The 14,580-nt window shown below is 44.5% G+C and overlaps 1 protein-coding gene and 1 non-coding gene across 2 annotated transcripts; one reads left to right on the plus strand and one right to left on the minus strand.

Moving 5' to 3' along the window:
- Window positions 1–4,661: 4,661 nt before the first annotated feature.
- LOC123444128 (katanin p60 ATPase-containing subunit A1) lies at window positions 4,662–9,976 on the plus strand. Its single transcript, XM_045120747.1, has 7 exons — window positions 4,662–5,024; window positions 5,884–6,358; window positions 7,205–7,402; window positions 7,765–8,009; window positions 8,309–8,467; window positions 9,160–9,247; window positions 9,421–9,976. The coding sequence occupies exons 1-7, from the start codon at window positions 4,906–4,908 to the stop codon at window positions 9,700–9,702; spliced, it is 1,566 nt and encodes a 521-aa protein (XP_044976682.1). The 5' UTR covers window positions 4,662–4,905; the 3' UTR covers window positions 9,703–9,976.
- Window positions 9,977–10,365: 389 nt separating this feature from the next.
- On the minus strand, window positions 10,366–10,437 carry TRNAD-GUC. The gene has a single exon. It is a non-coding gene; the product is annotated as a tRNA-Asp (tRNA).
- Between the last annotated feature and the right edge of the window lie 4,143 nt (window positions 10,438–14,580).

Raw genomic sequence — 14,580 nt, forward strand, 5'->3', positions numbered from 1 at the left:
AAAAACAATAAGATAAACAAAGAGTAAGCTAGTAGTTTTTGAAAAAATGTTTACCTATTTATTGTGAAGGCGACATCTTCATAGATCCTTCTAGTGTCTTCTGCTATGTCCTCATCCTTTCATGAATTCTCCTCCGGTTCTCCATTCTCTTATACTTATGAATGCATCATGTTGTACAAAGAAATAATTAGGTGATACATGTCAATCCTCACTTCCTCTCCACATCGTCGGTGTCATGTTGAAACTCCAATGCCCATGGTCTGAATTCTTCGAGTCGAGATACCATATTTGGAGCTCCTAGATGATGAAGATGGTGCTTTGGCTGCCTTACGCTCGTCATCACGTGTTTACCCCCAAAGAAAACATATGGAGCACACAATGTCAAGTAGAAAAAATATTCACAACATGCCATATATTGGTCAAATTCAAAATTTAATTATGTTTCAATTCCTCTCATATCATAGAGAAATAAGATAGATGTATCTGCATATGACCAGCCTGGGAAGAAGGATCTAGTCAAAGCCAACAATGTTGTATGTGCATATGAATCGAACATGTACACAATTTCAGCAGCATGGACACACAATTTTAGTTAGTGTTATGACCACACACAACCTATGAAAAGAAGGGCAACATAAATAGGAAAACCAGATACAAAGCAACTGAATAATATTCATAGCCCTTCCATAACAAGTACCACTCTCACCATTCTCATGAAATAGACTGTTGGAGATGAATACCAGTAATGTCATACCAGATTGCATAACTAAGAAGAACTGAACCGACCTGTTGGTGGCCACAAAGAAAGCAAAACACATATACCGAAAAAGTTGCAAAGGGAATCATACCAAATCTGAACACCATGCTAAAATCAAATCTTAAAACAAAACAACAGTTATATTGCCTTGATGTTAGGCACTCGACAATTTCAGGAACAATAACTATCACTTAATACGGCACTTATAATGAAAGACATTGGATACTATAGATAGCTGCGCTCCACGAATAGCTTGCCCAAAGCAAGGATAAGGAAACCATGGTAAATAGCCCAGAGAAAAAAAACAATACAAAATGGGGATACCGCTATGGTACGGTCTTAATTAGTGTAACTATCAGTGTAATTTCTGTAATGTGGCTTTATTTATAAAGCGGTTGTTAGAGCATGTATCTCCATATGTGGTTTTGGTAATTGATGACAATTTGTATGGACTAATGGTTGCCTTAAGTTATATTTATAGGATTTGTCCATAGGCATTTCTTGAAGTCCATCTGTCGGGTTCAAGGAGTTTATATGATGACCAAGATGTTATTCAAGGTATTATCCAAAGAATGGTCATAGAAACACTAGGTTGATCAAGATCTCAGACAAAGAGTAAATCAAGATGATCAACACACAAAGCGTATAAGATGTACCGAGAGGGATCAAGTGATCCCATGATATGGTAAGCATTGTCCATTACGTGTTTGTGTACTAACCCATGGTCTTTGTGAGACTCCTATGTGGGGGTTATGTGTGTTTCCATTGGGCTTGCGTCAAAAGGAAGATCTCATACAACCCATGAAGGATGACGTCAAGTGGTGATCGTCATCAAGATTGTGGTGTGCAAGTTCAAGTGGATCAGCACGAATATATCATTGAAACTATTGTCAATGACCATGTGTTGATAAGGACAACCTCATGTGCTAACAAGGACAAGATCAAGATAAGCATTCCTCAGCACTACATGCTTGATTCTTGTGGATGTTCACATGGTGGACAAATGAAGATGAATACATAAGCTAGGCTTTCCGCATTATGTATGGGAAAGCTACTTGAAGACTTCATCATGTATTGCTTTCAACTTGAGCCAAGAAGGAACAACAACATCAAGCTCATGTGAAAGGGCTAACTCAAAGGTATCAGTTCCTTTGACGTTAGTTGTGCGGAGTGATGATCAGCGAATAAAAGTATACACTCAAGTATGGATCATCAATACTCTTTTATGATTCTTGAGTCCTTAGGGATCCCGCACTATTAAGAGGGGATCACAGGTTTTGCGATGAACTTGCTCAAACTACATCATCACTCTCTGCTCAGACCACATCTCCACTGTTTTGTTGTTATTTGAAAACAGAACCAGTGCCTCGGACATCCGGCTTTCTCTGGACGTCCGAGGACCGGACGACCGACTAGTTCGGAAATCTGGAATCCTATACCAGAGAAATCCGGCTCCCTCCGGACGTCCGAGGCCCGGATGTCCGGCCAAGTCCCGGAAATCCGGAAGCCTGCACCAGTAGAAGTTGAGTTCTATATCTTGGAAATCCGGCTCCCTCCGGACGTCCGAGCGCCGGACGTCCGACACCCGTCGGAAATCCGGTACCTACCACCAGTAGAAGTTGAGATGTATAACTCGGATTTCCGGTCCTCTCCGGACGTCCGGTGGCTGATAAATTCAACATAGGTTCAGTCGTATCTACAGGCCTCGGACGACCGACCCCTGTCGGACGTCCGGTCGCTGTTTAATTCAAAATAGTTTCAGTCGTATCTACAGGCCTCGGACGATCGACCCCTGTCGAACGTCCGACCCCTCGCGGACGCCCGGACTTCCGACAACTATCGGACGTCCGGACCCTGTGTGACTTAAAGTGTCCCCAACGGCTCTTTTTCTCTCCCCACTATAAATACCCCCCCTCCCACTTCGTGAGAGGGTTGCCCAACACTGCCTTATCCTCATAAGAACACATTTCCACCTCACACACATTTGCTCACTCCAAATCTTAGATCCCAAGAGATTTGTGAGCCCCTTTGAGAGTTGTTCCAATCAAAAGATAGATCGTCTCCCTCTCCTTCTCTCAACCCAAGCTATTTGTGATTTGAGCAAGTTTTGAGCATTCCCCGTGATCTTGTTACTCTTGGAGGTTGGAGACTCCTAGGCGGTAGGAGTTCTTCGGAGAGGAATCAATCCGTGTGATTTCCCCCGGAAAAGTTTGTGAGGGTTTGGAAGCCACCTCAAAGGCTTACCACTAGTGGTTGAGAAACGCCTTCATGGTGTTATCTCAAAGGGAGAATAGGGTGAGCCTTCGTGGCGTTGGTATGCCTTCGTGGTAACATCCACCTCTCTAACGGTGACTAGCTTCCCTCCAAGGAAGTGAACATCGGGATACATCTTCGTCTTAGTGACCTTGGTTATCCTTAACCCTAACTCCTTACTTGTGTTATTTGAGCATACATACATTGCATATTGCTTGTGCTCATTATATTGTGTTGGTCATTTCTTGTACAAGATTAATCATTCAAGCATACCCTCTATATCCACACGTTCATACTTGCATCCCTTGATACATCGTGTTGATATAGTGTGATCTAGTATCTTGTGTTGTTCACCTACTTGTCGTGTGATATAGCTCAAGTAAGTTTGTGTAACTTACTTGTGCTTGTTAGTAACTGTATTGTGTCCATCTTAGTAGATCGTGTTGTTGATACACGTTGCAGTGCCTAGTGCATTTAGGATTTGTGCTTGACAAGTACCCTCTTAGTTTATTTCCGCATTAGGTTCAAGCCAAATCCGAAGAAGTTTTTAAATAGCCTATTCACCCCCCCCCCTCTAGGCGTCATCGAGGTCTTTTCAGCGGTGCGAAAGCCTATTTCAAGAAATTGCTTCAAAGAACTGGACTTTCACAAAGATTACCCACAACAGGTGTAAACCACCCCAAACATTCCATTCTTTTCAATTAGTTATAGACTGGCATTAAACAAAAACATGTGTTGTTGGAGAACGATAATCCAAGACACAATCTCAAGCAACTCTAGTCTAGAGTCTCTCGTATACCTTGATAAGAACCAAGCATGTTAGCAGACCCTGCATAAACAAAACACGTTAATTCAGGAAAGGAAAGGACCCTGCATAAACGGTCATGCTTCTTTACAGCCCAACTACCACGGCCCCAGAGATCAGCCGACCGCACTGCCCATGACGACCGAGTTCTTCCTCCCCGTCGCTACACACCAGCTTGCTACGCAGCCGCGCCAAGATCTCCATCCGACCAACAACATAGCAGCCGGCCACACGCTACTTATGAGCACTAATCCTCTAATGATGGCGAGCTTGTTGAAAAGAAGTCTGGGACGTGATCTGGGGTATTGCACATGAGAGCGAAGAGTGGAGAATCACTTGATGGAACTGGATCCTACCTCTCAAAATTCTGTAACGAGTGAGAAGAACCAAGGGGAGGCTTTAGATCCGATCTCCTCCATGGGAAGAATCTCCCATGTTCTCCACCGGGCTCTTCATGGACCGCTACACCGAAGTAGTCCATTGCCACCAGCCAATCTCCCGTTGTCCTTTGCGCCGCCACCCACCAGTCATTGTCCCGTCGTGCGATGAGCCACCAGCCGGTCTACCGCCAACCATTGCCACAGGGTCTTTTTTTTCTATAATCCCGTCGAGATGGGATCGGGAGCGACGGGTGCGGGGGATGAGGTAGCCATCGTGCGTGTGGGACGTGCGGTCGAGGTCGTGGGTTCTTTTTTCCTTTTTTTTGGGTAGGGATGGTAGAAGCGATGGATGGAAGGAGGGATCGTACGTGGGGAGAAAGTGATCGAACCATTATAACGACGGTAGATCCCTTTAATAATAAAGAAAAGTTTCAAAACAGAGATTTTGGCCTCGGAAGAAAGGAAAATACAGCCGCAGCCGATGAGGCTTCACTGACAGTGGGCCACGGGCGCGTCTCCTTCCTTCTCCCCAAGCCCCGGACGCCAACAGACAGGGCCATCGGAGTGCTCTGTTCCCCCAAATCCGAATCCACAACACAATCCGTACATGTAGATCCCTTCTTCCTGTCAATCCGTCCACCTGCGTGCCTCTTCCTATCCCGCGCGTGCTCTGGCGAAGCTGTAGCCCCCTATCTCGGCGGGCGGCGGAAATGGCGAACCCCCTAGCCGGGCTGCAGGACCACCTCAAGCACGCGCGCGACTACGCGCTCGAGGGCCTCTACGACACCTCCATCATCTTCTTCGACGGCGCCATCGCACAGATCAACAAGTCAGCCTCCTCCCCCCCCCCCCCCCCCCCCCCCCCCTTCTGGATTCACTGGCGGTTGGGCGTCTACGGACCATGTGATCCAGTTAGATGTGTAATTCGCGACGTTGTACCTTTGAGGATCTGTGCATTCGACCTCACGGCCTCGGATTTGTCCCGTTTGATTGTTCCGCTGTAGTGGGTTCTAGTCATTTCGCTCTGAGCGAGAAGCCTTGCGGTTCGTATGTTGTTAGGCCTATCGTTATTGTGGAGAAAACCACTCTGAGCGAGAAGCCTTGCGGTTCGTATGTTGTTAGGCCTATCGTTATTTAGGGTGGAGAAAACCTACAGCGTCGCAGTAGCTCATATTCATGATTTGGGTGCGGCAGAATATCAGGCCATACAAAGTCTGCCTGGATTTGAAGTCACGAGGCACCTTGGTTATTGTACAAGTGATACCGAGCTTTGTAGGGTTGCACATTGCTAGACGGTAGAGGAGATTGGTGGAATAGTTCAATATACTCAACACACATAATGAACGTCAATGCTCCATTTCATCTTGAAACTTTCGAATTAGTAGTCGTGTGTTTTCACTAGAACATTGCATTCACGCCAGAGTCAGCCTTTTGCGGATCTGCTTTGAGTTGCATTGTGTGAACGTGCCAAAGAAAAAGAGGGCCCCATGTTGCTATTGATGTGTTAATCAATTACAGATTTGAAGGTAAATGTTCGATGTGGTGAATATTGTTGATATTTAGCACTTCGATAATGCATTTCTCCGTTGCTTTGTTATCTTTATTAGTAGTTAAGTGTAAAAGCTTGACAGATTTACTATACTTGTTGTCTTTCATGTTGTGATAGTTAATCATGAATATTTATGCAGGCATCTAGCTAGTTTGGATGACAACTTCAACCGTACAAAATGGATGAACTGTAAGAGAGCTATAAGTGAAGAGGTAGAGATTGTGAGGCAGCTTGATGCCCAATTGAAGTCATTTAAAGAAGCCCCTGGGACAATGCGGTCCTCGTCACCTCCTATTCGCTCTAATAATAAATCATTTCTGTTCCAACCATTGGACGAGTACCCAACATCATCGCCAACAACCTTTGACGACCCTGATGTGTGGGCACCTCCAAGAGATACAAATACACCAAACCGAAGGTCAGCAAGAGGCCAATCTAGTGCAAGAAAATCCTCCCAAGATGGAGCTTGGGCACGGGGTCCATCAAAGACTGGAACACCTAGCCGTGGTGCAAAACCCAGCGGAAGTAAAGCAAGCCCTGCGGTAAGATCATCAACTGCTTCAAGCACTGGCGGGAGAAAAGGAAAATCAAGTTCAAGCAAGGCTGATTCAGCGGTAATTTCCTTCAAGCAAATATTCGTTACACTCTAAAATCTGTATTTGATCAAATATATTTTTGTTGATGTTGATAGTTACCTCTGTCTGCACCCATGAATGAGAAAAAATATATGTTCGACATATGTTTGAGTATTAGACTTTTAGTGCTTTTTTTTTTCTTCTGTTGGCAATGTTTACCTACCTATCTGCCTAGTGCCAAAAGAAGAAGAAGAAAAGGGAGCTTCTCAATATCATCCAGGATACATACTTCTTATATATTAGTTTTTGTATCTGTATGGTTTTAAAATGTGGCTACATCTGTTATTTCTAACATACCTTAGTGTCTGCAAAGTGGAGTTAACAATTTTCTGCAAGATACTACTGAAGTCAATCATGGCGCCATTTAGTTAACCTTAGCCTTTTTAGAAGCTAGCCTTAAATGTGTCAACTTGGGTTCTCCATTTGTTCCTAAAATCATAGTTTGTCATACTGAGAAACATACCTTTTTATAGTTGTTGAAGACACCCATTTTTAACTCTATACTGAAGGAATACTATATCATCATCTATTTCTAGCTCCTCGTTGTGCATATTCCATAGGCGCAAGTTATGATGGTGCACACAACAAGAATGATGTTGAAATCACCAAGCATTTCAAAAGCAATCACATACTGGAATAGGAGAGCATCTATTATTACCTTCTAAATTAGGGAACTGGAATCCGCATATATACATGTAAAATATTTTGCCTGCCTCTTGTTGGGTTGAGCTTTGTGATCAATTTGATGATATGTAATTACAGAGCACTGCTATATGCGAATCGCGTTTCTAATATTTTCTATTTTTTCTGATCCCTTCCTTTCAGAGCAGCGATGCTGAAGAAGGTAAGTCCAAGAAGGCACAGTATGAAGGACCGGATGGGGACTTAGCTGCCATGCTTGAAAGAGATGTTCTAGATTCTACCCCAGGAGTGAGATGGGATGATGTTGCAGGACTTAGTGAGGCCAAAAGACTCCTCGAGGAAGCAGTTGTGCTTCCTCTCTGGATGCCTGAATATTTTCAGGTAATGATTTGGAATTTCAAACTATGCTAATCAATGAAGTGTCTGTTATTTTATCTATTCATTCATTCTTGTTGCTATCTAACATCATGACCATAGACAAAGTTGCTGCCTTTATTTGGTAGCATGGCGCACATGAGTCATCTGGACATGCACACTTATTAATTTTTCTTTAGTATGGCAGGTTTATAATATGTCAACTAAAATTATGTATACCCTATCACACTAACCGCAATTTGAGCTTGTAAAATTAGTAACTCATGATATTAATGTTGTATATTTTCTCTCTTTTTAGTAACCTGTTCCATTCAGTCTAAAGTTACATGTACCCTCATCATATTCTTTCGGGTTCTATTTCTGTTCAGGGTATTCGTCGACCTTGGAAAGGGGTTCTTATGTTTGGCCCACCAGGTACCGGGAAGACCCTTTTAGCTAAGGCAGTAGCTACAGAATGTGGAACAACATTCTTTAATGTTTCTTCTGCAACATTGGCTTCGAAATGGCGGGGGGAGAGTGAGCGCATGGTCCGTTGTTTATTTGAACTTGCAAGGGCCTACGCTCCAAGTACAATCTTCATTGATGAAATAGACTCCCTATGCACATCTCGTGGGTATGTGACCATACATTTTGCTGTTCGCCATGCAAGTTCAAGTTCTATTAATGCGGGCCAAGATAATGACAGTTTTCCCGACAGCTTTGTACCTTAAACTTGAAGACATTCTTAAATGTTTTGCCTGGTAAATCAGTTACATGTCGCAGAAGAAAACATTCTTGCGCTTTTATATCTCTCTTTTCAATTAAGCTTGACAGGCAAATGGAATGAAAATATGAAACCGCCAGTTCTTTTATTTTATTTATCTTCAATTAGAAAACACCGTCCCAGATTTATCAATTTATGCATTTATTCAGAGCTTCTGGTGAGCATGAATCATCGAGGAGGGTAAAGTCTGAACTTCTAGTGCAAATAGATGGTGTTAACAATAGCTCTACCAACGAGGATGGTCAGCCAAAAATTGTTATGGTTCTGGCAGCTACCAACTTCCCATGGGATATTGATGAAGCACTCAGGTTGGCAAATTCTTTCCACTCACATTTGCATTTATTAATTTAGATGTGGTACTGGTAGTATCAAAACTCTTGGCATAATATCTGGATTTGCACAAGATGATTGTTTTCTTGAGTAATGTTACTATTGGAGTTCAGAGACCGGATTGGTTTCTAGAGTTGTGTTGCTATTGGAGTTAGAGACCGGATTGATGTCTAGAGTTCTGTTTGCTGTTGAAGTTAGAGGCTGGATTGATTTCTTGAGTTGTGTTGCTGTTGGAGTCAGAGACTGGATTGATTTCTTGAGTTGTGTTACTATTGTAGTTAGAACTGCATGGTACATATGTTTCCTTCAAATAAGGCAAATGATTCTTTTGTTTAGTTCATGCTACATTTGTCATGTCGCCGTTTTATGGGGTATGATTAGAGCCTTGAGCATCTGTAACTTAAGTTGCTATTCGCTACCTTTGTGGACTAGAGTGGTATCTGGGTGTTCTGAATTTCAACTGCTCTCACGCCTCTACCTTGATTAATGTGCCGTTTTCACTATTTGTATTGTCTACCACAATAAAGAGTTAGCTTTTGTTATTATTTTTCCTGGCAATTTGTTTGTCAGTCAGCGTGCTAGCTACATGCCACTACAGTAACTATATTTAATTATGCTGCTACTCATCTGGCACATATGGTTTTATAATTCTGAATCTTGATTGGCTCAGGCGGAGGCTGGAAAAGCGTATCTATATTCCACTTCCAAGTTTTGAAAGCAGAAAGTCACTCATCAGCATAAATCTTAGAACGGTTGAGGTATGATGTACTAAAGCATTTCTTGCCAACTTTTCTTGTGCCGTCATTTGATCGTTGTGATTTATTTCATTCATGGGTACTGTTCACTGATCATACAGCATCATCTACTTTGATGATAAGTCACTGTTTCATATCTCCTGTTACTTACTAACGTCCCGTTTTTGCACCAACAGGTAGCTACTGATGTTAACATCGACGAAGTTGCACGAAGGACAGAAGGGTATAGTGGGGATGACCTGACAAATGTTTGCCGTGATGCTTCGATGAATGGTATGAGGCGAAAGATCGCAGGCAAGACCCGTGACGAGATCAAGAACATGTCAAAGGATGACATCTCAAAGGACCCGGTGGCCATGTGCGACTTTGAAGAAGCTTTGGTCAAGGTCCAGAAGAGTGTGTCACCCTCTGACATCGAACGCCACGAGAAGTGGATGGCCGAGTTCGGATCTGCTTGAAACCTTGGTTCCCGTTCAAAGCTTGCTGGATTTTATCCACGCTTGTTTGTTTGTGTTTTATTCCTGGCATTTGCCACTTGCTGTGTGTTGTTTCAACGGCGGCCGTATGTATGTATGTTCAACTAGGTTTGCTGAGACGGTAGTTTATTACAAGAGGCAGACGGTAAACTCGGAAGCGTTTTTTTCTTTAAGAACGGAAGCGAATTATTACTCCTTGAGTGTTTGTGCTTCAGTGGTACTGTGGAATTGAAATTCTTTGTGTTAATTGTCGAAATGCCATGTCTGGCCATGACCATCACTGGATTTCCATCTCCACAACCATTTTATAGATGACGCACGTAACAGTTTTGAAGTTTTGATATCCACCTTTTACAGTGTAAAATGTTTTATGTACGGCGCTTTTGTGCATCCCTGAAGGCGCCGTCGAGCTCTTACCGAGAGAAGAGATCCGATCGTATGTGAAGCGGTTGCTGCCGGTCTCAGATACTAGGCAGGGACGGCCCGGCACCGAGACCTGGGAGATCCATATGCTGCTGGCATTATTTGCTTTCTGATCATAACCTACTTGACTACTTCTCCTACACAGAAAAAAAACGGACCTCCTTGTACTACACATGATCTAGTACCTGCCCATCAATACTCTTCATAGCGAAAAAGATAAAACGCCGTTGCCGGGGATCGAACCCGGGTCACCCGCGTGACAGGCGGGAATACTTACCACTATACTACAACGACTTTGATGCTGATTAGCCGAGTCTATTTTACTAATCGTAGATCACCCTATGTTGTAACATGCCTTGCAAGATACTACAGTTTCTAATCGTAGATCAACTCTGCATGCTTGGCCTTGTACTGCACACGCATGACTGTATGAATTTGTCGCAACCCGTTGTACGAGACCCAGAAATGCCAAACCGAGGAATACCCCTACAGTTACCGCGCCAAACAACACCACCACGCCGAGCGCGCGAATCCTATTTGTCTTCGGATGCCAGGAAACATGCTTCAGAAAGCGCGCAGGCACGCACGGCATTTACCCCTCTCTTACAGTTGAGGCCAGAAGTGACAACACGTACACAAAGGCCTACTATAATAGTAGGAGTATCAGAAAAGCCGCTAGGTCACCAGGAGTACGAGAACAAAAGGAACGAACGCGAGCGCGCACAGTGCGCCGGCAACGTGGCCGCGCCACTGTGCGCCGAGTTGGAACGTAATAGTAACGGACTGGCGGGGGAGCAACTGGGTAAACCCACAACAGGATACAATCCAAGCGGTGGCTGCTGCTGCTGCCTGTGCACATGGCGGGGTGGGCTTGCGAATGCGGTAGCTCGTACACCGGGAATATGGACACAGCATGCAGCAGCGGCCACTCACAGGCTGCACAGGCACAGCACAACCCGCTCGATGGCTCGATGCCGACCCGTCCATGCCAACGTACGCGCGGTGCCATAGCGCACCGGGGCACGCGTAGGTGCGTGGGCGAAGACAATTTTTTGATTTTAACCTAAAAGGCTAACAAAATTCAGATTTGATCTAACTCTTTTTTTTTCAATCTAACATCTTTACATGACGTCAACATCCCTGATGTCCGGATTGCACGGAAGACGCGAGACACCATGTCGTGTGGTACGAGTCCGTTCGACAGCCCGTTGCGTTGACTCGCTGACGAGGCAAAGGGGCAGACGTCAGAGATTTTGGCGTCTGGTCTCCAGAGCCAAACGTCATGGACCTTGGCGTTTGGCCCTCTTAAGTGACTCAGCCGCGCGGACCCGCCCCACCCGGTTCATTTTCTTCCTCCTCCACTAGAGAAACACATCTGCCCCTCTCTCGCTCCTCTTCCCTCTCACACCCCCTCCCCTGATCTACTCCTTCCTCCATCAAAGTTTGTGGATCCAAGCCCCCAAGCATCCTCGATGTAATCTCCTCCAATCCCTTCAATTTTTTTTTTGTTTTAACATCTTATTTTGTGAGTATTTGTGAGGAATGGGTGATGTTAGATTAGTAGATTATTTTTTAGTTTCAGGGATTCTTGTGTAGTTGTTAGATTATATGGATGGTTTGTTCAATATGTTGGTATATATTTTTGGCTGTTGAGGCATTTTGTTCAATATGTTAGTATATGATGTGTTGTAGATTTCGTTTAATAATTTAATGTTGATATGATGTGGGTATAATGAGATTGAATTTAGGCAATCAAAGGTTGCCATTGATGTGCTTAATTCATTATTATTGTTTTTAGATGGAAAGACCTGTTAATGTTCATTATATGGACAAGGAGGCATTCTTGACTAACAATGTCGTCGCAGATGAGGAAGCCATTGTTTTTTATACAAGCCCTAGCTATGATGAGCTTGTTGCAAAAGTGAGGCATGTCTTAGAGTGGATGGACCTCAATGATGGTGTTAAGTTAATAGGTAGGTATGATGTTGGAGTTGGAGTCAAATCTTGCTTGAAACATATGCCTATCACCTCTGACTTGCATTGGGATGTGTACAAGGAAAAAGTTGACCAACCAGAAGACAAGTCACTTGAATTGTTTGCCACCAAGGTTGAACCTCCTTGGGTTGCAATTGACTTGAACCGACTTGTCTCTTCTCCAATGACCGAGAGGACAAGTGTGCCTTTTGTTGAGCAAAGGATTATGATTGATGCCTCCAATGCTTATAGCCAACCACCAACTAGCAAAGAAAGCGAGGTTGAATTTGTTAGAAATATGTCCTAGAGGCAATAATAAGTAGTTATTATTATATTTCCAGTTCATGATAATTATGTATTATTCATGCTATAACTGTATTAACCAGAAACCGTAATACATGTGTGAATATATAGATCACAATGTGTCCCTGATGAGCCTTTAGTTGGCTAGCTCGTTGATCAATAGATGATCATGGTTTCTTGATCATGGACATTGGATGTCATTGATAACGGGATCACATCATTGGGGAATGATGTGATGGACAAGACCCAATCCTAAGCATAACACTAGATCGTGTTGTTCGTCTGCTAAAGCTTTTCTAATATCAAGTATCATTTCCTTAGACCGTGAGATTGTGCAACTCCCGGATACCGTAGGAGTGCTTTGGGTGTACCAAACATCACAACGTAACTGGGTGATTATAAAGGTGCACTATGGGTATCTCCGAAAGTGTCTGTTGAGTTATACGAATCGAGATCGGGATTTGTCACTCCGTGTGACGGAGAGGTATCTCTGGGCCCACTCGGTAATCCATCATCATATTGAGCTCAGTGTGACTAAGGGGTTAGCCACGGGATGATGTGTTACGGAACAATTAAAGAGACTTGCCGGTAACGAGATTGAACAAGGTATAGGGATACCGACGATCGAATCTCGGGCAAGTATCATACCGATAGACAAAGGGAATTACATAGGGGATTGATTGAATCCTTGACATCGTGGTTCATCCGATGAGATCATCGTGGAACATGTGGGAACCAACATGGATATCCAGACCCCGCTGTTGGTTATTGGCCGGAGAGATGTCTCGGTTATGTCTGCACGTCTCCCGAACCTGTAGGGTCTACACACTTAAGGTTCGATGACGCTAGGGTTATAGGGAAATAGTGTACGTGGTTACCTAAGGTTGTTCGGAGTCCCAGATGAGATCCCGGACGTCACGAGGAGCTCCGGAATGGTCTGGAGGTAAAGATTTATATATAGGAAGTGAGATTTTGGACACCGAAAATGTTTCGGGCGTCACCGATAACGTACCGGGACCATCGGAAGGGTTCCGGGGGTCCATCGGGAGGGGACACCAGCCCCAAAGGCTAGCATGGGCCAAAAGGTGGAAGGGAACCAACCCAGAGTGGGCTGGTGCGCCTCCCACCTAGGCCCAAGGCGCAAGGAGAGGTGGAGGAGGACAAACCCTAGGCGTAGGAGGGGCCCAAGGCCCATCTCGGTGCGCCACCCCTCCTCTCCCTGCCCTGGCCGCCGCCCTCTACCCATATGGGTCTGCCGCACCCCTTAGGGGTGGGAACCCTAAGGGTTGGCACCTCCTCCCTCTCCCCTATATATAGTGGAGGTTTTGGCCATTGGAGAACACACAATTTCTTCCTCTCCCGCCGCAGCCCTACACCTCTCTCTCCTCGTCCTCCGCATAGCTTGGCGAAGCTCTGCCGGAGAACCTCGTAGCTCCACCGCCACCATGCCGTCATGCTGTCGGAGCTCTCCCTCAACCTACCCCTCCTCCTTGCTGGATCAAGGCATGGGAGACGTCACCGGGCTATACGAGTGTTGAACGCGGAGGTGCCGTAGTTCGTCACATAGATCAGAATTCACCGCGATCTGAATCGCAACGAGTACGACTCCATCAACCGCATTCATAGTAACGCTTCCGCTTAGCGATCTTCAAAGGTATGAAGATGCTCTGCAACCTCTCTCATTGCTGGTTTCTCCATAGATAGATCCTTGTATGGCGTAGGAATTTTTTTGAATTTACTACGATCCCCAACATAATTGTATGTCCTTAATGCTTGTAGCCAACCACCAACGAGCCAAGCAAATGAAGTTGAGGTGATTGCTAGTGAGAAAGTAATTCAAAAGCATGGTGATGGTGATGCTGATGGTGATTTGGATGCGGTAGAGGAAGAGTTTCATGGTATTGATGTTGGTGACTTGGATGCGTGCATAACGCAAAAGGAGATGGGTCGTGAGTTATCTTTTAGGCGTCTATATGGGTATGACTCAGATGACGAAGGTCCTGAGGAAGAATTGGACGAGGATGAATTCAAGAAGGAGGAAAACCAAATTCACTTTGAGTTGACCGGTTTGGAGAAAAGAACGCACTTGTTTCGAGATCTCAGCCTTGCCCATAAAGCCGTAGTTGATGGTGGCATGAGAAACACGACGATTGAGCCAAT

This window comes from Hordeum vulgare, chromosome 3H (genome assembly GCF_904849725.1).
Source record: "Hordeum vulgare subsp. vulgare chromosome 3H, MorexV3_pseudomolecules_assembly, whole genome shotgun sequence".
Classification (NCBI taxonomy): domain Eukaryota; kingdom Viridiplantae; phylum Streptophyta; class Magnoliopsida; order Poales; family Poaceae; genus Hordeum; species Hordeum vulgare.

Excerpts from the sequence above, each read along its gene's own strand:
- LOC123444128 (XM_045120747.1), top strand. The coding sequence starts at position 4,906 with ATGGCGAACCCCCTAGCCGGGCTGCAGGACCACCTCAAGCACGCGCGC. Across the intron at positions 6,359-7,204 it reads CAAGCAAGGCTGATTCAGCG|AGCAGCGATGCTGAAGAAGG; the intron begins GTAATTTCCTTC and ends CCTTCCTTTCAG. Across the intron at positions 8,010-8,308 it reads TCCCTATGCACATCTCGTGG|AGCTTCTGGTGAGCATGAAT; the intron begins GTATGTGACCAT and ends GCATTTATTCAG.